The sequence below is a fragment of the Cyprinodon variegatus genome, unplaced genomic scaffold (assembly GCF_000732505.1).
Source record: "Cyprinodon variegatus isolate N-32 unplaced genomic scaffold, C_variegatus-1.0 Scaffold39, whole genome shotgun sequence".
In the NCBI taxonomy this organism is placed as follows: Eukaryota; Metazoa; Chordata; class Actinopteri; order Cyprinodontiformes; family Cyprinodontidae; genus Cyprinodon; species Cyprinodon variegatus.
In genome coordinates, this window is record NW_015150492.1 from 962,540 (window position 1) to 987,858 (window position 25,319).

Consider the following 25,319-nt stretch of genomic DNA (forward strand, 5'->3'; position numbering starts at 1 on the left):
TTTTGTTTTTTTATTTATTTGGATTCTTTTGGCCTTTATTTTGTTATTTTTTTTAAGTATGTAGACAGAAAAGTGTGTTACAAGAGAGGGAAGAGACATTAAGCATAGGTCAGAAGGACCGAAACTCAAACCTGCGAAAGCTAGTGTATTGGTCATACGCTCTACCTCCACACCATAGTAGGCCCCCAAAGTCTGTTCTTTTCTTTGGGGCATTAAACTCTTTAGGTTGTGTGAAGATATTTGGCACCAAGATGTTAGGGTGGTTTGCACTTGTTTGTCCAGTATTGGCAGATGCTTGACTTGATTGTGATGAGGGGGATTTGGTTTCACCTACACCTTTGCTCTTCAAAGCATTCCTGTTACACTTTTGGTTTGAGTGAGAATGCAGTATCCTGAGGACACATCCATTAGGGATATCTGTTAGGAGAAAGGGTCTGAATGGTCTTTCACTTGTCAATATGAAATGAGACAAAAGAGAGCCGTACCTTTTAAATATGTAATGATAAGGTTTCCTTAATAGATTTATATAATTTTAAAAAAAGTGCTTAAATGACAGACGAAAGTATTTGAATAAGTAGTAAATTAGCTATAATCAGCCATTTGCATGGGTGGTAGAAAGTGGCCAACAGGGGCCAGTGTCCCTGGAGAACTGGTCCAGGCACCTGTTATGACCCCAGTTTTTTTTATATATATTTTATATATGTTGATATACTTGTTGTTTTGAACATATAACACATGATTTCAATGCCTTGGCACATTATTTTACGTATTTTGAGTAGAAACTTCCTAAAAGAAGTTTAATAATCTAACACAATCTGCTCTTGCTAAGTCTATCTTTCTCAATACAAGATCAAAATTATTATTTTTTTAGCTAGAGCCTGGTATGATAAACACATTTTATTATGTTTAACTTATACAATTCAATTTAAAAATAATAAAACAATTCCAGTCACCTAAACTTAAGTCATATTAAGATAGGATCACAGATTATACCTCCATCAGATCAGGAATATTCAACTATTGCTTAATATACTTTATTTAATTGTTTTTGTTATTATATTATTTCTGTGCCCCCATGAAACACACCAGCCCTACGCTTGACCTTCTGGTAAATTTCGTGTAGAACCTCTTGCCATTTGTCTAACAGCGGAGAGGGGCCATAAAACCCCTTTCCTCTGATGTTTAACATTTTTTATTTTTTTTTTTCAAACTGAAAAATCTTTTATCCTTTTTATCTTTTTATTGCACTTTAAGATTAACCCTCATAGTTGTATCGGAATCTTTGTGTCGTGCAATGCATGCAGGTGATCCAGTGCAGTGAACAGATTTTTTGGTGGATTTATTCTCCTCTATGCGCGTGTTTACCTGAGAGGCTCATCTGTCCTTCCTCCTACTGCTGACGTCGCAGCAGGCAGAGGTTTGTCCGCACAGACTTAGACTACACTGCTGAATATATATGTAAGGAGGAGGAGGAGCTGTCAAAGAAATTTGGGACTTTCTCAGAAAAGGGAAACTTTTCCCTCTAACCGATCCGGGAATTCGTTTAATTTAAAGTGTTTTTATTTCTTTCTCCGGTCGGATTATCGCGTTGTGTTGGCATGGAATGACGCTGCGCTCTCCAAACACGATGGCAGCGCGTTTTCTGACATGGATCACCCTCACCTCTCTGCTCTGTCTGGGCGTTCTGGCGGAAAAGAAAGGTAAGGAAAATAAGTTACAACAGGCAAAACGCCATCGGTGCTTTCGCTTTCCCAATCTAACATTTTCCTACATGGAAGAGAAAAGGAGCAGTAGTTTGGTGACGGAGCAGCGCAGAAACTTGATCCTCTCTGGGAGGAAAGTTTCTCACAGTCCCACTGTTCACTGCGCTCTGCTTAAAGCCTTAGAAAAGGCTGGAATGAACCTGAGGCTTAAGTGAAAGTACAATACTGAGATGAGAACAGCTGAGGTTGTGATTAATTGGTTAATTGAATAATTAAGGAAATAAACGTATTATGTTTTATAATACTCTGATAATGATGATGATGATGGTGATGGGAGAGGATGTTAGTAATGTGGATTTTTTTCCACTCATAACCTCTAGAGAAAAGCTGCGTTTCTAAAAATTTAGTTGCAAAAACAATTAACTTTAGCTTGTCTTTCAGTTTGCAATCGTTTTTCAGTACAAAAACTAACATTTGAAAGTATTTTGTCTAAAACTTGTTCTTTAATGTTGCCATTTATCATAATATGTAAATTCAACTGCTTTACTTTGCTTATATATTATACATTTATTTTATCACTATGAGCTATCTTATGTGTTCTCTACAGGAACAAATTTTTAGGGTAGAAATTTATCCCAATAAAGAGGCTGTGGTGGAGGCAGTGGCGGTTCTAGACCAAAAGTACCAGGGGTCCAGATGGGGGCCAGCGTGTTTTCATGGGGGGACAGAAAAGCATGAAATAAAAAACAGGGCCAGGGATTCAAATATATTAAGATAGCTGCATGAAGTGACATTTCTATTCAGTTAGGTTTAATTATAATTCAATTTCTTATTAGGTCAATATACATTCATAATTTAGGAAGTTAACATATTTTTAACATAATTTAAGTGAAAATTACAGTTTTCTATAAAATCTGAATTAGAACTCAAGAAAAACTGATAAATTCAGCTGTAAAAATTTGAGCAATTTGTTTTGAAGAAAACATTTAGCAGAAGAAAACTGGGATCCTATCTCAATACCAGTGAAGCTATCACCTTATTGCTTTTAAATAATTAGAAAAAACAGAATTTATAAATAAAAAAAAAAATGAAATAGATCCAAAGGACCTTGCAGTAACTATATCTGTTCCAACCCACATCACCATTAGAATATCTTTAATAATTATTTCTTCAGTACAGGGGCCATAACAGGGGCCAGGACATGATCTACAGGGGCACTGGCCCCTGTTAGCCCCTGTCTAGAACCACCCATGGGTGGAGGTAATAACTCCTTATTTATTAGGCACTATTATAAGGTGTTTTGTAAGGGACATAACTATTGGAATTGCCTTATTTTTCAATATTACAGTTTAGTCATATACATTTTAAATAATCTGAAATATCATATTTTTGGTCAGCCTTACCTGTGTTAAACTTTAGAACACTGAAGAGGAAGTAAATAATTAAAGTTAACATTTAGGGAATTGAAGGTGTTTATCTTCTTAGGGGTGAAGAGAAATAATATTGACGGACCCTTTGCTGTTTTTATAAATAACTATTAAGGCTGTTGCGTCAGTGTATGCTTCATTTGGAAATGTCTCTCAAACTTTATATTTTAAATCTCTCATCACAAACTCTGTGACGTCCAGGTGACTGTGATGGAGTCAAAAACGACAAAAATAAACTGTTATTTCTAGACAAGTTTTTATCCTGACAAAGTTCCACCTAATCCCTCCTGTTCTGTTGCTTTTTAATTTCTGTGTTTTTTAGGGGCATCTGCTAAAACCATAAAAGCTGCATTAGCAAAACCCTTTTGAAATTGTGAAGCCCAATTTCTGTAAGTTTGCCTGCATGTTAAAATGTGTCTTCACTGCTACATAATCCTCATGTATTTAGTTTGTTAATAACCTGGCTTTAGGTTTTTTTGACTGAAGTCTCTGTCCAACACTCCAGTGACAGTGATTCAAAGGGAGGAGTAAGCCACTCAGTGTCTTGACCTCTTTTAATCTTAACAGTGAGAGGAAACACTTTCTGAAAACGGCTGAAATAAATATAATTCTGTGTTACTGGTGAAGATTCTCAGTCATCCAGGTCATAGCCATTCCAAAAAAGTAAAAAAACAAAACAAAACAATCCACTGGACTTTGTTTCCAAGTCTTGGAAACAAAGTAAAGTAAAGCGTTTTTTTTTTTTGTTTTTTTTTTTTACATTTTTGGAATAATTCTGCGTTTACAAAACATTTTTCTTGGAGAAAACACACATTTAGAATACCTGTTAAATATCTATGTTATAAAACTGAAAACATATGAGAACATTTGCATCTGTTACACACAGTACACTGTACATGTCATGAAATAATGGATTTTGTTAAACTCCTTGAGGTGGGCAATGCGTCTATGGTCTGTTTTGCAAGAGACAGTAGGCAACCGTTAAGCTCTTAGCAGCTGCTTGGGATGTAAAGAGGTCCTTATGCTACCTGCACTACCTCTATAAAGCATACTACCTCCTGGTCCTAGCTCCTCCCAACCACCGACACTATTTGGATAGAGCTTATTTAGAGGATTGCTGAAGCATTTCCGCTGTCACTTAAGTGTCCTTACTGTTTAAGGTATTCAGATTTAGCCTGCGTTTGTGCTCATGCATGTTTTTCATTGAATATACTGCCACTTTGTGGCATGGTGGAGAAATTAACATTGGAGCAAGAGTCATCTGCAATCAGATTAAAACATTGTCACGTAGGGGTGTAAAGCAAAACTAAACAAAACAATCCACATTCGGTTGATCTTTGCGCTGGCAGTGACCGTCACATCCTAAACTACTTTCCCACTGAAAACACAGGTTTTTCAAAACCAGGTTTTCAGTAAGTTTTGGCTCTTTTACCATTTCACCAAAAGGCTGAGTCTCACCCCCCCTGCTGGCAAGCTGCATGGCCACTCTCCCCCACCACTCCTTTTAATTGTTTTTAAATGCTTAAATTGCATAGCACCTATCTGTCTGAGCTCCTGTCTATCCATGCCCAGTCCAGAGCACTGGTTGTGGAGTGGTCTGCCCCTCAGCATCCGCTTTGCCCCGACTCATAGCTGTTTTTTTTTTGTGTTTTTTTTTTTATGAAATCATTTTTTTGTTCACATGATAGTTTTTATTGTGCCTTGTTTTTATTGTATTCCTTGCTTTTATATGTTTGCTGTGAAGCACCTTGGGCAGAAGTGTTGTTGTTGTAAATGTGCTATATAAATAAAGTTGATCTTGACCACTGCATGTCTGATGACGGCATCACGCTGGGTGAGCATTGATGATGTCGACAGTGCGAAGGAAATGAGGGAAGTGCAATAGCCAGAGCAAAGTTGGTATTCTTTATTATTTTGTTTTGTCTTGTTACACTGGCGCAGTATGTTGACGTCTGTACGTTGCGTTCAATGGTGTCACGTAAATTAACATGTCAACCCAGGTCTGGTGTTCCCATAGCAAGCTGATCAGAGCGGAGGCGATTTTAACGCGGGTCTCTTGCCGAGTCGTTTGACCCAGTTAGACACTAGTCAGTGAGCTGTTTCCACTGCCACTGTTGTTCCCGGGTCTAAACAGGTCGCCCAGGCTTAGGATTAGCATTAGTGGTTAATTACGATTTACTTGCCGACTTGTATGAGTTGTAAAAACAAAACAATAAAACTGTTTCAGTGACGTTTTATGTCTTTGATGGAACTTTAAACTTATTTTGTTTAAAATCTTTTTATAATTTAGATAAATCTAAATGATCAAAATTAATATAGCTGGTAAATTTGTGAAAATGTATTTCCGAATTACCTATTAGATAAAATGCATGCAGGAATTTGAATTTGATTCATTAGGTTTAGTCTAACAGTTTGTCTTATCAGTGTAGTTTTATTTCTGTTCCCTGGTGGCCCTGAAGTAATTTAATTATTCATGGGCCTCATGAAGCCCAGATGTGAGAGGAGAAAGTGACCAACAGTAACACATTTTAGTCCCTAAAGACTTTAACTTCCTGATCTCATGAATCATAAAAGACCAAACACTTATTGCTTCTCTGGTTTGTTCTTCCGCATAAATAGACGACTTTTAGTGAATGCAGTGAGCATGAGTATCCAATTTTTTCCTGTCTGGACTGACCAATTATAACTAGTACATTTCGTATGTCTTTATGTGCTTGAGAACCATGTTTTTTTTCTAAATGCTTCTTTTGCCAAAAAGACAGTCCTTAAATACTTGTGGGAAACTGAACATATCAGACAGCTTACATCTCATGAAGCAACACATCTCCTACCGTGAATAAAAGCTTAAGAATGTTATTAAGACCAGATAAGATTAATAATGAGCAGCTGTAATGACAAACATGTTGTTCTATTCGGTTTATTACAGCTTTGGGGCAGGACAGATGTTTCGATGTGGCAGATTGTGTTTTTGACGCAGTGTCCAGCTTGATTTGGACAAGATTTCCACCTCCTCAATGTGGCATGTTGTAAATCTGGATATGGTTAACTAACTGACAACAGAACAAATATTAGTGTATTAAAATGGGAGCAGTTAAAATGTGGCCCATGTTTTTTTGGCTTGGTGCCTTGCAGTAAATTAAATGTTTACTCAATAATTATCATACTTATCCAAATATAAGGACTAAAGGCTAATAGCATTATAGATTATGTTCTATATTTTAGTTGAGCAAAAATAGCTGAAGGCATGGAAGGGATTGATTTGGAGTTTAATTTTAAATCAGAGTTTTATTTTGCAACTTGCATATAGTGAGCTCAAATTTGCTAGCAGCACAGTCCCACATACTTAAACAGAGGCTCTAAAATATCTTAAACAAAAAGGTTCTAAGGCAAAACCCAATCACACGCTTCTTTGTAAACTTAAGTTAGATCCACTTGTGCATAAATACTAAAAGCTTGTGTGTTTCACAAATGTGCTGTTTTTTTCATCACATCACAAATAATAGAATAACAGGACATTTTCTCAAACAGCAACGGATTGGCTGGTGTGACCAGCTATTGTGGACCTCACTTTGCCATGTATCATCAGTCACAACAAAGCTGTGATCTGACCGATACAGTCAAGAGTAATATAAACCCCCTTTAATCGGTACAACTCAGTGTGTTTTATTTGCTATGTAACATTTAACTGTAAAATGCTTAAGGCATTGTTTTTCATTCAAGAACATTTCAAGAGTTTGAAGCAGAATCCTGGAGGATAAACAACAAGCATCGCTGAAGTGTTTGTCAATCCCTCAGAGCAAATTGTCTAGACATTTAACACTCCTCGATTCTTTCTTCTGCATGGGTGGTATTCTCTTTGAGATTATAATGATAGTTTTTGGAAAATAACAATTTATGCAGCTGGCGTAATACTTAGAAACCATCTGAGTTAAAGTGATGAAAGATGATGGCCTGAAATCTGTCAGTTGGTGCTACCTTGAAAAAATCTGTATCCTGCTCCTACTTGTCAGTGCGAGTTGCCTACAAGTATTGTAAAAATACAAAGAGTTGGATGAGTAAACTGACCTTTTGGTTAGCTGGATAATGTATAGAATGCCAATGTTTGCACAGGTTTTCTTTCCCCATGGAGCATTTTCCTTTTTTGTCTCACTACGACCAAAAACACCTAAGTATTTATTGGATTTTTAAAGAGGCATTGCAGAGATACTAGCATCTGTGGCAAAACACAGAACTGCAGCACTCTTCTGCTTATTCTCGTTGCTCACGCTTGTATTTGACAAGTTTTTTTTTTTTTTTACTTTTTTCCTTTTCACATTAATGTGAAGTTACCATTGGTGTCTGAGTTGAGCTGGATACTGGTTGCTATGAATTCATCTTCAATATAACGGTTAGATTGTTTGCTATTGCGGAACTTTAAAATTTTCATGCTTGACTTTACATCCGCCAAACAGTGCGGGAGCTTCTGGCCATAACTACATTCAGGGAAAAATGGCTACAGGCTAATATTTGAGCTCATCAAACGATGTTTTAACCGTAAAGGGTCAAATGAAAAGGCTATTTTAGATATCTCTTTAAGTTAGGGATAGACATAAAGTAATGTGTATTTGTCCAGGAGAATTGTACCTTGTTTTGGGATTCTTTTACAACCAAAAACAGAAAAGCTTGAGATGTATTTATATTAAACTTTGCTGTGTCAATACTTTTTTTTAAATCACATTTTACATTTTTCCGGTTACTTAGGCTACGTTGTCACTACAGGCCTTAATGCTCAAATACGATTTTTTTGTGAAATCCATTTTTCTTTGCTTGCCGTTTACTTTTCAAAATATATGCGACTTGTATATGATCTCCTGTGTGATCTGCATTCAAACAACGCAAGTGTCCCGCATGCACAGTAAAGGATGCAATGATGTCACAAGCAAGCATGCTCTGTGTTTATGGAAGTAAACATGGATGGTAGTGCTGGAGCGCATCTAGTGATCTTTCCAAACCTTAAAAACTCTCCGCATTATCGTCCGCCATGGTTGTTGTTTTTCTTCCCTCTTCTGTGTAGCAAGACTCAGAATAGTGACCTTTGTTGGGTATTAATGGTGTTCAGGTTGGATGAATACGACCTGGCCATTCAGACACAGGTTTGAAAAGATCTGATTCATATCGGATTCAGGACCACATATCCAAGTAGCTGTATATGAAGAATCCCACTCATGTGTTTAGAGTTCAATTTATCTTTTTTGTTTATGTAAACCTACATGAAGTATTCAATTTTTGCTCCAGAATAGTAGTTGTTAGGGTTGGGCACCGAGAATCTAAAATTGTTTCGAACAAGTTCTGACCTCTCACTTGTAGAATAATTCAAATTTTACATTTTTGATTCCCAGTTTTGAGGCTCAGTCTGCCGACTGAAAGAAGAAAAAAAAAAAAAAGCCATATAGCCAGCAAAGAGGAAAAAGAGGAATCCACAGTAATGTGAAAAGAAAATATAGCAGCATTATATTAAAGTTAGTTGGTTTGATAATTTATATATACTGTTTAAAAATCATGTGATTATAATAATAGTAATTAGTAATAGTAATAAGTAATAGTTATAGTAATTTTTACACAAAATTTAATGTTTAAGGAATCATATTCATGAAGTCCTGGAATCAGAAGCGGAATCATTCAGATTCAAACAATGCCCAACCCTAGTGTGAGGATTTAATTGCTGTATTTGTGAGTATACTCGCTCGATTGCTGCTGTTTTACTCATGCAAAGGGCTTCTCAAATAGAAAGCTGCCAATGTGGTGATATCTATTATCCTGGGTCAAATAGTTAACCTGTGAAAGATCAGATTAATCACAGAGGCATGTCAAAGATAAACCCATAATCCCCAGTGCATAAGGCATTATTTGGGTAAAGAATAACTATTTTTCTGATAGCGTGCTTGGCCTAAAATAAAGGTATGTTACAGTTCTTGACACAATACAATTTATATATATTACATAATAATTTTAGCTGTTGTTACTATCTTTAACTAAAAGTTGGGCTGATTCATGGCAACATTTTCAGCTTGAAGTTGAGCCCAGCATTCCAGTTAAGTGATTTTCCCTATGTGTTGTGTTGGAATCTTAAAAGAAAAAAAAAAGGTTTTCTTCATCAGTACATCTGTTTTTCCCAGCTTTCCTATAAAACCATGCCTTTTTCCATTCATTAGATCCAATCTCCTGAGAGTGATAGTGAAGTATAGCCTGTGATTCAGTGTAATCTTAGAGTCTGCAGAGGTCCTTCTTCTGCTGCAGAATCGGTTTCCTGTTCTTCTGACTAACAAATCAGACTTGCATCTGCTGCAGCCATTGTTAGGGAAGAAAGCCCTTTTAGGTTTAAACTGCTAGAGATGGACTATAATTTCTGTCTGTTTTTACTGGAGCTTGGAAAACCTGTACCAAGTCTGAGTTGTAGTAATTTAAGAAAACCACTGGCAAAGTGAAGGATCTGGGTTTCACCCCCGGACAATAGTGGCTTTGTAGAGATCAGGTTATCTGGCAGCAGTGATAATTTGCAGAGCAGCACAGATCTGAAACATAAGACAGACACACCTGTGAGCAGGTGTGCAAGTAGTAAACAACAGTTTTTATTGTTTCTCCTACTCTTCACTGTTTAGAGATCTCAGAAAACAGTGAATCTGTTGTGTATGAAAGGACGCCGCCTTCAACATGTTGATTACTGTATGTGTCTGGCTCTACTTCAGTAGTTTATGTACCTCCAGCATGGAATAAGTGAGCGAAGATGTGGTTACTCATTGGAGAGACTTGTTCTCATTGTTTGTTCATGGTAACAAAGTCATCTGCACCATTTATGGCCTTTCCATGATTGTCTAGTTGTGTCAAGTGGAAAGAGACCCGGGCATTTAGGCTGGAAAAAGGCTCTGTTATCTTCTCATCAGCTGCAGTGTTGTGTTTAAAGGTAAAGGAGCCTACATCAAATTAAACTGATAATCCTCCGTGTGGGGGGTTTTATGCTTTTTAGAAGGAAATTGTGACACACCATGTGAAAACTAGGAACATGTTGGAGAAACACAGCAAAAAAACATGCATATTTCTGAGATCAAGCAGAGATGTCAAGTAACTAACTTTTATTGTGCCTTAGCATTTTTTTAAGTATTTGTCAGGGCTGAAACAATTAATCGGATTCATCAAGATTATCCGATTATTGAAATAATGGTCAACCAATTTACTAATCAATTAATTGTTAACTGGAGTATAGAGACTGTAAAATGTGCCCTTTGCTGACAGAACAACCCCCTTAGAGCAGTAATTATATCAAAATTTTGAAAAACTATATAAAGAATTTGCATTTAAGATTTTTAAAAAGAGTTTTCGTCTGTCGATATGCTCTATCCAGAACTCCTCAAGTTTAAAAGTTTTAGTTTCACTTTTTTTAATTTAGTATAGAATATTCTGTAAGAAACCTTTGGCTATCCAATTACTAATTGATTAATTGAAGAAAATAAACAACAGATTAATAGAGTTGCAAAATAATCATTAGTTGTAGCCCTGGTATCTGTACTTAGAGAGTGTCCATTTGGAGGCCAGTTTTTCTATAGATAAACATTGATAGCAACATGAATGAACACAGGAGATAGAAGACATTCCCTGTTTACAAGTAGTGCAATGATGAACCTGTACATTTTTTAAATTTTCATTTTACTTATGTAAGTTTTACTTTTAGTAGATCTTTTATTTTTTTACACAGGCAGGCAACTGTAAACTGTACTTTCACTGAAGTAAAGAATCAAAGTGCAGCTTATATGTACTAGCTTTCTTTGGCTGTGGGAAGGTTTTGATGATGTTTGTCGGATTTGAAAGTGCCAAATTGCATTGTTCTAACCTTTGGTTTGATATCATATTAAAAGGACCTAAATCTGTAGAAAATTGAAGACTATAACTTTTTAAAGCTTCAGTATATCTGTTAAAATCACAGCAGATCTGTTTAGGCAGCAGTACATTTTATACAGTGTTCAAAATGTTTTTGAATACACAGTCATTCCCTAAAGAGAGTGATTTACAAAACTAAGATGATTGTCGTCTTTAATAGAATATGAACCTAACTTTTGATCGTAATTCTTCCTTGAAACTTGGAAAGTAAAATTTTAATTTTGTTGTTCTGGGGTAATTTGTAATCTGGTGTATCTACACACATTTAATTATCAGTAGTAAATATATGATCTTATTTGGTTTCCATAAATTAGTTTTAATCTTTTCATTTGAAGCTAGGCTGTATGCATGTAAGGGATGTTGTTGAGAGAGACAGGAATTGTGAGCTGATCAAAGTGATTAAAAAACAATAATGTTGGGGAAGACACAAACATAACATCAAATGGATGATTTTAGCTTTGCCATATTTGTAGATCTGCTTTGTTTAAATGTTGATCAAAGTGGCCCTATCCTGCTGTCATTAACTACTACTGCTTCAAACTGCAGGTGAGTGCTTCCCCATTGTCCCAGTGTTATTCTGCCATCTGCTCTCTTGACCTACAGGTTGCTTTGAGAAGCAGAGCTACAATATGTGCTGACCCAGTAAAGAAATCCCCTACAGGGAGGAGGACAATGGCTTCACAAACAAACATCCATCCCAGCGTATTTTAGAAGAAATCATTGTCTAAAAAGTGTGGCTGATCCCTCAAACGTGCTTTTCTGATATGCATTTTCACTTACTTTTTTTTTTAAATTTTTTATGATTACTTCTTATTAGTAGTTTGATTTTGTCCATTTATACTTTATGCATTTTTCATTTCATTCCAAAAGAAAATTAAAAACAATCCACTGGAATGACTATGACATGGATGACTGAGAACATTCACCAGCACATTTTCCATTTCATATATTTGGGTCTCTCGTCGGTGCTCTTCTCTTTTTTTTTGTTGGAGGACCATCCTGTTTAAGATAATAAAGGCCTCTTTAATAGTTATTTGAAAAGTTCTCTTATGGGGATGTCCCCATTACATTCTGTTGTAAAGGTTAAATACTACTGCTCCTAGTCCATAGATGATAGACAGAGATCAGTCTGTGAAATGAAAAATAAATAAATGGAGGCTTTTAAGATTGTTTCCAGATCCTATCATAACACGTTTGCAATACTGAGAACATTTTTCAAAAAGAAAGAAAAGTGCAATAAAAAAATGTTTTCATACATGAAAACCAAAAACCAAAACACCTACACAAAAGGCTCTTTATTCAGGTCTTTGGTGTCTAGTTTTACATGGCCTTATCTGTCTGCCTTGACCTCAACTTGCCTTGTAGACACAACTTTTCAGTCTTGTGTAGGGGAGAGAGTGGAAAGAAGCTCCTATTGTCTAAGGATTTCAATGGCTTGAAGGCAAAAAGACATTCAAATAAAAAATCCATCAGCAAAAAAAGTTGTTTAAACAAATAAATGACACTGAAAAAGTTAATGTTAAGTTCTTGTTTTGATTGGCACAAAATTATCACTCTAACCAGTAATGCTTGTTTTTTCCCCTGCTGGATCCAAGAAATTGATTTAGTTTTCATCTATGTGGCATTTTCCTTGGACAATATTTTTAAAATCACTCAACTTGCATAGAAATTTGGAGATATTGAGGTCAGAATCATCAATTTTGTTAAAGGATGATTTTTTTTTACAAATCAAACAGATTAGCAACCATCGCTTTCATTCTTTATATATGAGACAGTTTCTTCATTTTGAAAATTGAAGTGTAAATATTTTTTGGGCTAATAGCCATATTGGTATAGTCATTAGGCTTCACTTCACATTAGGCTACACAAGTACTCATGGAAAACCTTTATTTCAGTCTGAATAGTAAATCTCAATGTCTTGACTATGATTGCAAAGATGGAAGTGTTGTTGCCAATTTCTAATTCCTGACTATACCTATACCTAACAAAACTTTTACCTGCGAAACCAATTTTAACCAGTTCTGATTTTCTTTAAAAGCTATAATTTAACAGCCACATTCACATTCTGTTTTCAGTTGTCCCGATTTACACCTCGAAGAAAATTATTACTTGACAAAGACAAAAGGAAGATAGTGGGTTAGGGTTAGGGTTAGGGTAAACTGTATGGCTTAAACATTTTGCCAATAATGAAAATTGGGATTTTTTCCCCCCCATTAATATTGTAATTCCAATTTTATTTTTAATTTGCCTCTGCGCTAACTGCAAACATGTAGATGTTTCGCTCCAGCGTTTCACTGTATTTTAGACCTTAAAAGCATGTATAACCATACAGAGCTGACCTCTCGTGAGTTCAGTTATTAGTAAATATCAAACTATTTTCTATTTACATTGTGATACTTTTCTTTTCACCTGACAGTTTTGTGAAGGTAGTAAAACTCAAAGACTTTGTATCTGTTTTTAGTTAAACTACAGTATTTCTAAAGCATACCAAGCTCAGACCTCTGTGCCTTTTGTAATTGCTCATCAAGTTTAAACAACTCCACTGAGTTTTGAATTAATTTCCATGTGGCACTTTGAGCAGAACCTTTATCTTGTGCAGTCTTTTTTTATAATTGAAGCTAGAGGCATATAAAATAAACAAACAAAACTTCAACGATAATGAAAATCACAGCAGTAAAGAAGAAGGTATACTCAGTTTCTCATTTGCAGGCTCATAACCAATAAAACCTGTGCACCTGTGTACTTAATTATAAGTCAAGGCCACACATTTTCATTGTGTAATCAAACACTTCATCAATATACTGCTCTGTGCCACTTAAAGCATCATTAGGTGGTCATTGTCTGCTACTGTACTTTAATTTCAAAACAAATCACTCCAAGTTTAATGGGTGTGTGGCTGGTGGGAAACTGGAAGGGTTGAAATACTCTGGAGTGCATAGCTGGAGCTTTGCCAGGAAGTAGGGATTAGCCCTTTGGACTTGCAATATATCCTCTACACCAACAACCTCCACCTGAACTGATTAACTGGCAAGCCAAGGTTTTATTGTTTTTAATATGCATCCACTGGATTTGGTTTGAGCTCTGCATTATTGCAATAATCAGGAACCAAGAAGATTTGCAAAAGATTAAACATGACAATATTGGATTTTCAGGTCAGTGGAGATGATAAAAGCTAGGGTGTTGGATTTATTTATGTGTTGAAGCTCAACATTTTGATTTCCAGAGAGTAATTTAGTCTGCTGCAAAGGCCTGAGGTCCTCTCAACGATCACTCTACTCCTCTGATTAAAAAGGAAACACTTTTAGAAGGATAAAAATGGCTTCCTTTGGGATGATAAGAATTCAAGAAGTTTATCTGAGATATGTGGATGACTGTCTCCACATCCTCACTGACACTCATTCGCACAATCATCAGAGATGCATTTTTCACTCTTGTCTCATAGATGGAAAGCCTGTTTTGTGTGCTGGTCAATAGTTTACTCATACCAACATATAAATGCAGTTTTAGTCTCCATGTTGTACCACAAAAGGCTGATTATTAGAGAAACCACAGATCTTCTCACAGGTAGTTTTATGGGCATTGTTACACCTCAGGAGAGTTTTGAGCCTGCTTTGACTTTCAATTAGTTCAATTAATTTTCTATCATCTGCTCAAACACAAATAAAGCAGGTTCTATAGCTGGGATAAAGTAGGGGGTGACTTATTGCCCTTTTGGTTGGACCAGTCACAATTAATTTTGTAAAAAAAAAAAAAAAAAAGAAAAGCATTACCATATTACTAAGGTGGTTGCGGTACCTGTTGAGGGATCTTGGGATCTCTTCCCAGTTTAACATGTGCTAAAAACCTCCTCCTCCCCAGAAGGCATCATTATCAGATGCCTCACCAAAATTAGAGAATTGTTGAACTCCCCTTGGATCACTGAGCTCCTTTCTGTATCCATAAGGTGATTCATTTCAGCTGTTTGAATCAAACATCTCTTTCACTCGTGAGTAAGTTAGAGATGAAACATACAAAGGCCTTTTAAATCAAGAGCTTTGTCTTAGATCCAAACAACCAACTAAAGAAGCAGTGACTTTACAGCAGTCAAAGCCTCGATCTGTCAGGTTGAGGGTTCAAATCCAGCTTTATCCTCCATATTACAATGTGCCATTTGGTTAGGCACTTGATCTCAAGTAGTTTACTGACATTGTTTGAGTATTGTCAGAGTAAGATGAAAGAGACCCTCTAGAGAAGTGCCACAGTTGGTTCAGGGACCTATCACACGAAGAGAGTGGGTTACCTTTTTCTCTAATTATATAATACACTGTTGGGTTTATCGCACCAATATACTTTATAGATGGAGATTATACAAAAATGTTTGATAGGTAAAATCCCCTTCGCATCTCCTTCCTGTTTGTGTTTTTAATGCAGTCTCATCTAAAGCCTTCAGTTGTATCAAATTTTTTTTTGTTTTCCTTTCAGAAACAGCTTTGGCATTTTAGTCAATTTCTCTGCCTGGGTGCCCTGCCTGATGAAGTGAACATTTGATTATGTTCTTACTACAAAATAGCATTTTATGAACCTGTCCAACTTAGCGGATTAGACATTCAATGTGTAAATATTTTTGATGGAAATAAGAGCTAAAAGGTTTTCCTAAAAAACAATAGAAAAAGCTTGGTGCCTTCTGACTGATGACTTGGTTTGTGATTCAGGTAAACTTTTCTGGGGGTGGCGGCCCAGTGGTTAGTGCATTGTTCTTGGGTTCCATAGGGTCTGAGTTCAAGCCCCTCTTCCACAGACTGCCAACCTGAGCAAAGACCCTTAACCCTGCATTGCTCCCCGGGCGCCCACTGCTCTCCAAGGGGATGGGTTAAATTTAAAGGTGAATTTCTCCAGTGTGAGATCAATAAAGTTAAATTATTATTGATTATTATGATTAGCATTACAGCATTACATCTTTGCTTGTTTTCTACTTTTATGGAGGATTTACTTCCCAGCCAGGGTCCTTATGTTCAGCAGTGTAGCTGATAGTGATAAAAAGGCTTTTGTCTGCCAAGTCTGTTGGCTTTGATGACTGACAGAAAGCAGTCCAGCCTCCACTGGAGCTAAATGTCTCTCTGAGATTGTATTTAAAGGGGGTGGCCTTGAAACAACAACCCTCCTCAGTCATAATTATCTTAAACAAGCTTCAGATATCTTTGTGGTGATGTGCTAACCATGTGCGATCTGTGCTTTTGTCTTCTCTTTTGGGTAATGAGCAGTTTATCAGCTCAGGTTAATAATGCATGCAACCTGAGATGCTGGCTTTGGGGTGAGGTGTTAGCTGCAAAACCAGTACAACAATGTGTCAATCTGTGTTTCCCACTGCAGCCAAATAGTGATTTTTGAACATTTTAACAGAGCTGCCTAAGGGCAAACATGTTTGGCAGGACCCTGTAGTATTTCAGGCATTCCAGTTATATGCGTCATCATTCTGTGTCTTCAAGCTTTTCCATTTTATATTAAATCAGTTATGCTTTCAGCAAGAACAATGGCCATATATAAAAAAAAAACATTCGAATGCATTAGAAATTATGTAATATTCCTCTCTAATCTTATCCTCGAATCCCTATCGGTTCCTAACGTTTGGCCTCCGGCTGAATCGAAGAGGAAGAGTTTACTCATCGGTAGATTTAACGGCTGGCTGACGTGCAAATCTTTTGCTTTGGATAGTGAGTAACGTCTGACCGACAGAGCAAGGCTTAATAACTCAAACCCTGGGGCCTTTGTGGAATATTCCTTTTATGGGGTCACTCTGAGGTGTTTGTGACATGACTAAGGCATTAACTAACAGGTCTGTTGGCAGGCAACGCTGCTAAACATTGGTTAGATCTACAGTACACAGAAGGGGACTCGTCAGTTATCAGGCTAAAAATAAGAAGCTCTTGAGGAGAAAGACGGTCTCAAAGAGTGTCTATCTCATTTGTTTAGTTGAAATCAGAGTTATCTGTCCGCCATGTCTGGGTTCTCCAACTTCACCCTGTCACTCCATGCTGGAAATGCTTAAGCCAGCAGGGATTCACAATTACAGATGCATTCTCCTGCAATAATAATGTGTGAAATGTGTGGGTCTAGGCACATGTGTGGTGTGCATTTTTTTATTTTCTTTTTCCTGCCTTTTTCCCTCTGCTCTTCTCTTCAGGCATGCCTCATGCTTGAAGCAGAGCTTAGGGTTGGGTGGGTGTGGGGGGTAGTCTTAGTTTTTTGGTTAGTAGCAGAATGCTCGTCGCCCACTCCCTTTTTTAGCCTTCCTCTCATGCTTCCTGTGGGAGTGAAGAGGAGCATAGCTTTAACAGGGGAAGGAGTTAAAGGAAAAAAAAAAAGACTGTTTGTAAAAGGGGGAGCGGGAGTTGGGGGTAGGGGTGTCTACATTGGATGGACTTCAATTGGGAGAATGTCTGCATGTTAGAGGAAGTGGTTGAATGTTGGAACATGGAGGAATGGTGGTGTTTTTTTCAACTTTCAATGTGGCTTGAGTTGTGATTTCAGAGAACAGTTTTAAAAGATTGATTGGTGGTTTTAACAGAACAATGATAGAATTCCCAGCAGAGATTTGCGGAGAATAGTTTGATTAAAACTTGATTACTTTGGCTAGGGGTGTCCAAAGTGGACACAGGGACTGTTGACATTTGTCTGAAGGATTTTGTGTCTCTGCCAGCAAAAAAAGTTTTTTTTTTTTTAAGCCTTTCAGAGCAAGAATTTATGAGGAACTTCAATACTTCATACAATATAAAATGTTTTAAGCACAATGCCAAGTGTGCTTCCTTTATTGACAAGGGTTTTGCTATCATGTTATTTCGATTAAAAAAACAAGACTATGTCCTGCAAAATTTTGTCTAAAAGTAAGACTTGGATGTCCCAAATTGACAAACTTATATTTGAAACCAGTTTTTTTTTTTTGTTTGTTTGTTTGTTTATGTGTGCTCGTTTTTGAAAAAAGGTGACCCACATGCTGTTCTTTTAAGGAGAAACCTTTTTTAAACCAAGTACGAAGAAAAAAGTTAAGACATTTTTACATCGTTTATTTGTTTCAAATATACATTGATCTACAGATGTTCAAGTAATGACTTTTTTGTAGTTGTAGTTCTGTTCTTTTTTTAAGTATGCAGATTTAGCTTACCTTTAGGTTAAAAAAAAAAACACACTAGACACAAGAACATTAACTTACTTTATCTTTTTTAGTAAAGCTTAAGTTTTCAGAGTAAAATTTGCCAAACTATGACTTGCAGCTAGTGAGGACCGTACAGTGGACAGATTACCGACCCAGTATTGACCCAGAATTCAGCTTTGGGGCTTATTCAGATGATGTATTAGATTTGAACCATCCCTACTTCTGAAAAACTTGAACATTATCAAACTAAATTCTAATAACACTGTTTAAAATACAATTTTCAGAGAAAGCTGCAGGTTTTAATTACCAAAATTTTTTCTTATTGTCTTAAAAGTCAAATAGAAAGGAGTGCGTCTAGAGCAATTTTATCGTGTGTGATGGTAGATTATGCTTTCTTTTCCCTATGTGGCAGGTCTAAATTGTGCTAAAAATGCTCCAAGTAATAAAAATCGAGAGAATTTTACAGTATGCTGGGAGCCTCTCGTGATCCCCAGCTGTGACGTCAGTGTAGTCAAATGTTCTGTCACAGCATCAGTTGGATTCAAAGTTGCAACGGCTTGTTTTCTCCAATAATAAAGTGCCTGAGGCTAATAAAGCTGATTCAAAGCATTGTTTATTCGTTTATGAAATAGTTACATTTCATAAAACAATGAACCCTAGCTAGTTGCACAGTTTAGTTGAGTAAATATTGACTCGCTATGTAAAATGACCACTTCCTAAATGAACTGACGTCACAGCATCCTTCAGGTCCCCACATGACTCTTTCGGTCATGTGGGGACCTGAAGAGCTGTGTTGTCTGCTATCTTAGTGAATTATTTTATGCTATAAACAACAAAATACTGTTTTTTTTTTTTCACTGTTGATGTATTTCATTTTGTACATTCTACCAAATTAGAAACTATAAATATGTGTTTTCTATTTAAACTTTAAAGTTGTATGGAAACGGCTGTTCCAACCGTTGCATTTCCGAATTCTCCCGAGCGGTTCCCGACTTTAAACGAGTGGATAAAGTGAATGTGATTGGTCGTTTATCAAGGGGGCGGTATTGTTGTTGCAGAAGGTTTGCAAGCATGTTTGGTTGTGGCCGGTTTGTCGGAAGCATCTTGCTAACCAGTTAGCAACTCAGTGCTAGTAGGTTCCCAATGAGAAATTACATTGGAACCAAGTAGCACTAAATTGGTGACTTAGAAACGACACTGTCAAGGAACGCTATGGACAGTGGAAACATGAAAGAGGAGGAGAGTTTTGTTTCAGAGGTCGTGGATGAGTCTCCTCCGTCATACATTTTTTATTTAGAGGAGGAAAGCAGGGATGAAGTTGTTGTGGAAGAGGACGCCAGGGCGACAGAAGCTTGGTTTTGTGTAGAAGGCTTACAGCCGTACATGTTTGAGTCCTTGCCTCGCAACGCTGCCAGTTCTATTAGCTCTACGCCTGCCGAAGACACAGACGTCCATCCCTGTGAACACTCAAGATGCTATGCACTAAAAAATTTCATTGACAGATGACATTTGATATATGACTGGCCGAATTTAGGTGTACAAGCTGACGTATAACTAACCGGCCTGCATAAAATAACATAAAAAAACACAGATTTTTTGAAAGATTTTTTTTTTAAATAGAAATGTTCTTACTTTTGGGACAATATAGTCTGATAAAGAGTACATTTATGTACATGTTTAAGCTAGAATCATTTGACATTTAAATTTTATCCCTACAACTTTAATGATAATTAGCTACAGTTGTTGAGCTTTGCTCTCTAATACTTCTTACAAATAAGACCAAGTAAAAACCAATTTTGTCTTGCAACTTTGTGAAGAAAACCCAGGCTGCTGGTTGGTGTTTTTCTTAAAATGGACTCAGTTTTGCTTTTACAATGTGTTACTCATTGATTCTTTTTAAGGGACTATAACTTTGGAAAGCATGTTCACTACATTTCATTCTCAGAGAAGAAAGACTGGTTTGCTTTTCAAACCTTCCTATAAATCTTTTTTCCCTGCCTAGAAGTTATAGGGACTGCTCAGACAATTAAAGGTCACTGGTTTGCCTCCCTGACATTTTTAGAGAAAAGTAGCCCAGGAAAATGAATAATGACCACTGCATTGTTTAAGTTTCTCTTATAGCCGTGGTGACCTTAAGCAAGACAGGGGATCACCCAAATGCTCCTTTGCTGCTGTCACAGGAGCTAGGCATTTTTAACTTTCTCTTGGGGATGGTTTCTTACTAGCTAAATGCTTATAAAGAGAACCACATTTTAGTGTTTAGTTTCCTGTGCATGAAGTACATGTGAACAAGACAAGTGTTATTTTTGTGGTGATCATTCCAGCACAAATTGTAGAACAATAAAGAATTGCAAGTAAGATTCCGGGATGAAACATCTGCAACTGGTTTGCTAAGAATATTGCATGTCTTTTTTTACCTAAGTATAACTTTTGTATCATCATGGTATATAAAATTTTTATTTTAATTTTTCTTTTTTTTAGGGCTGCAACGATTATTTCGCAAATGGACTAATCTAATTAAAACTAAAACTTTTCAACTTAAGGAGTTCTGGTCAGAGCAAAAATATTTTTATCTTAAATGTTTACATATTTTCTTTTTACAGTTTCGGTATAATTACAGCTCTTAGTGCGTTGCTCTATCAGTTAAAAGCATGTTTTACAGTCTCTATACTCCAGTTGACGATTAATCAATTATTAGTAGTATTATTATTTATTAATTTTTTACTAAATAAGTTGGCAATTATTTCAATAATCGATTAATCACGATTAATCAGATTAATTGTTTCAGCTCTAATATACATAGGATAATGAAAGAAAACACAATTTCAAGCTTTGAAAAGCTCTGTGTTCAGTTTATTATAAAAATTAAAAGTATTATCCATCTACAAAGAAGATAAATCTAAACCTACAACCAAAGCTACAACTGAGTATAAAACATAACTGTGTATTAGAATGGCCCACTCAAATCCAAGGTAAAAGTTCTTGTGGTAGGATTACGTTTAAAAGCTTCCATAGCCACTGGCTCCTTTCAAGTTGTGTAGCTGTTGAAGAGCTGTTTAGTAACTGCAGTATGGAATATGGACTGAGTGAGTATACATGCTGTTTTTTCCTGTGTTTGTGCTGAACCTAAATCCAAGATTTCTTCACTCTGATGCTGAGAGTAAACACCACGACGGCTGCAGGCACAGGTATCTGGAGTGTCTCACTAACTGTAAAGAGCACCCCTCACAAGCGGAGCGTAAACATGGACCTTTTTGGTCTTTATTTGGTCACTTTGCTGAGCTTTCCACAGACTAAACTTCACCTAGCTCAAGCAGTGACTGAGCCTGCGAGTGTCATCTCAGAGGTTTTAAGTGTTTAGATGACATGTGACGTAATAATGCTTCATTTGCCTCACTGCTAGCCTCAAGGGAAAGGTCATCCATGTAAATGCGTCAAGTGTGATGCTTTACGACCCTTTTTCCACAGATTGACCAAACAGTCACTATTCCTTTCCCACATCTAAGACTCCAAGCTGAACCACAAACCCAACTGCAATCTTCTTTTTGAAATATCCTTTGGGTTTCTTTTTTTCTCTTCACTTCCTTTTAGTAAGTTTTACTATACAAATCTTTCTCTGCGCTTGATTTAGATCACCCCTTTTGGTTTCCCCCCACTGAGAAAACAATTGAATACTTCTGCCCCAGCTTGGCAGGGTGGCTTTCTTAATTGACCTCTGTGTAAAGACCAACTTCCCGAGATGTCAGAGGGGCTTATGTTGTTCCAATCACAAAGGATGGGGGCAGAGGGGGGGTATCCTTAAGTCTTTAGGAAGAAGCCTGCCTTTCTTTACAGAAGCCACAAAATGTTTTCTTTAAGGAAATAATGCATTTCCCCAGACAAATGAAACTGCATTTCCCTCAGTCAGCATGCAGGATATTAGGAGATATCACATTTTAACTGCAAAGTGTGTTTATAAAACTCTAAAGTAGAGTTAACAAATACCATTTGTTGTATCTGTAAGTGACATCTGATCTCTCATGTCCTCCTAAATATAAGAGAACATCTGAGCAGGAAGTGTGCGCTAAAAGCACTCAGAGAATCAAGGAAGTTTGCTTTGGAAGATTTATGTCTCCCTAAAGACTAAAGATTTGGGAACAGGAGGCAACTCATAAGAGCCCCAAATCTGTATCAATAAGAGCTTGATTTTTGTTGGGGGAGGGGGGGTCTCCTCATATCTCTGTCCCTTTAGCTCGTACTCCCAACAATAGGGGCTTAATTATAGAGTTGACTATAATTTACCCTTAATAGGGCAATTCATCTGGGTATGGATCTTTAAACAGCAGAACACTACAGATTAGGTTATGCAAGATTCTTTGGTGTAATGCTGTTGCATCGTACAGAAAAATAAGCAAGTTGTCAGTTGGCATCGTTACTGCTCTTTAATCTTGCATGATTTTACAGGTAATGTAATCACCTTTTTCTGGAGAGGGCCTAATTAAATTAGACGGGGGGAATAAGAGGAAGAACATTTCTTCTGTCTCTGGATTAAAATCCCCTAAGAGTTTAGTTAAACTAACCAAACAGACTTTACTTCTTGTAACTGGAAGGTATTTTCGATTTAATCCGGCCTTGTAATCATTTTCTCAAGAATAATAAGCCATTGACTGTCACAGTGATTGGGTGAAATGAGACACTGAACCACCTTCTTAAACGTCTTAAATTTACAGTGCTAATCTAAGAACACATGTATTCAACATCTGCATGACAAAACTTCCTTTAGAATGGTTAAAATATCCTAAAAATAAGGTTTTAAGGATGGCCATGACCTCATTCTGATACATTTATGGTAGGGGTCAGCAACCCGCGGCTCTTTAGCGTCAATCAACTCCACTCAACAGAAACACGTCCGCCATAGAAAGATTCCTTTATCGTGTTTCTATCATTTTCATCAATGCAACAAAACCTACGGTGAATTCCCTGGAGTGAGAGTATTCACTGTTTCTCCCTACTGTGTGACATTTGCTCCAGGATAAACATTTAATCAAGTATGCTTTTTATATATGTAAGCACACGTAGTCCTTTTTTATAGTGGGCTAATACACTTCGAGCCCATGTTGCCATACGGCGCTTATATAGCAATACATTTTTGCGGCTCCAGACAGATTTTTGTTGTCGTTTTTTTGGTCCAATATGACCCTTTGAACAGTTTGGGGTGCCGCCCCCTGGTTTATGGGGTTTAAAACCTGCTGAGTGTTGCCAACATATCCAATTTGAAATAGCCGGCCAAAATGACAAAGCTTGTTGTGTCGTAGCTGCTTGCTAAGAAACATCTATCTGTATCTAAGCAGGGTACGTGCATATCTATATGCAGAACAGAGCTACACATTTGATAAAATGCATCAATATGTGCAAACAATATATCTGCAAAGTAGAAAGACTTTCTATGGACCTAATCCGCAAAAACTAAGTGTAAATTTCAGTTGGTTGGAAAAAGTTAAAGGATTTATGGGACTGAAAGCATTAGGATATTTGCAATCGGTATCATTACTTTAGTTTCCAGCCAATACAATATATTTATTTCCTTAACCTTCATCACTATCACCCCTATAAAGGGGCTGCTGACTTGCAAAGCCAAAGTTAATATTGCATTCATGTATTTCCAAACCTCTGAATGGCACAATTAGTTCTATAGGCAGAACTATATAACTACTCTTTAATGTGGCCCATGAGTCGGCAAATCACCATTTTATGTCACAAAGTTCCAAACTTCAAATTATTAAGATTCAACACCAATTTCAAATTTATTTTCAAGTATGTTTTTCTATTGGAGCTGCAATGTTGGGATTTTCTTGGATAATAAGCAACTTTGATTAGCCCCACTCCTGCCCACTCACATTGTAAACTTTTTATAGGCTCAGGTTCCCTAATGTAGGTTTTACACGTATTTCAAAATCATAAGGCAGCGGTGTAGAGAGGGAAAACATAGAATATCTTTCTTTTATCACAGCCTACTTCGAAACCATGAGTCAGAAAATGCATTTCCAAGTTTTCATGATGTAATAATGAAAAGACCCTGGCTGTAAAGAGATGATGGCCTTCCTCATACCTTGAACTAGAATTCATTTTTATTCATAAACACATGTTAGATCATATGACTGATAAAATGACTTTCCAAAATAATAATCCCAAACAGTTCCTGTTCTGATAGCCGTGCACACTCCATACCCTCCAGAGACAAATATCTACCCACACACCCTTGACTTCCAGCACTAGTCCCCAAGTAAACATCAAAAGCGTGTTATGCAGCGAGATTAGATGACTAATGATCAGGCTTTATTGAGTCTATTGTTGAGCTCTGACTGACTGCTGATCAGTGCAGCTCAGTCCAGGGAGCGCTTTGTGCTGCACACGATGCAGCACTCAAACGCAAGCAAACACACCCCTGCACACAATCATGTATGAAGAACTGAGGCGGAGATACACCATACCTGCCACTCCTTGCTGCAGTTCTCACCACCTGAACATTTAGTGACGACAGTACAGCTGGAGGTAGTTAAGAAATCAGTAATCAGTCTTATTCACAGTATCTGTTGCGTCATTGAAAAGTCCACCCTTCCCTCCTTCCTGCAAACACTCATTTGGCTCACAGCGTTGTATTACATTAAAGTCAGGTTATGTGAAAGAAGTTCCCAGAATGTACAACTGGTTTTATTAGCTACCAGTAGTTGTTCCTTGCTTTTATAAAGGAAGTTGGCAAATTGTGCAAGCTTTTGTAATCTTTCCAGCCCCCATGCATGAATGAGTCATTCCTTTTTGGAAAAAGGTTAAGATTGTTTGATATAGGAGAACATTCTTACAAAAAATTTTACGTACCGGTATCTTATTTCTTTCTAGGGTACTTCAGCAGTATGAGGAAGTCATTTAAAGGACTTAGGCTATCAGGTCATTCACCACCTGCAACTCAGTTATGCAACCAACAACTGGACAAGCTGAGTGTTTACTGTGGCTATACGCCTGAAACCTTGAGCTATAAACTATTTTCTTTTGCTTCTCTTTCCTCCTTCCTGGTTAAAGACTCAGAGTTTAAGCCTCAATATGGGGTGTTGTACACCTTAAGTCACCTGTTGTCTCTTTAATCTCCCTGTAGCTGTCACACACACACACACA

The 25,319-nt window shown here is 37.0% G+C and overlaps 1 protein-coding gene across 1 annotated transcript in view; it reads left to right on the forward strand.

Moving 5' to 3' along the window:
• Positions 1-1,433: 1,433 nt before the first annotated feature.
• Positions 1,434-25,319, forward strand: part of egfr (epidermal growth factor receptor) — a 54,214-nt gene continuing 30,328 nt past the window's right edge. The window contains exon 1 of the mRNA XM_015369922.1: positions 1,434-1,700. Coding sequence (XP_015225408.1) covers positions 1,604-1,700 — 97 coding nt within the window. The 5' untranslated portion in view covers positions 1,434-1,603. The remainder of the gene's footprint in view (positions 1,701-25,319) is intronic.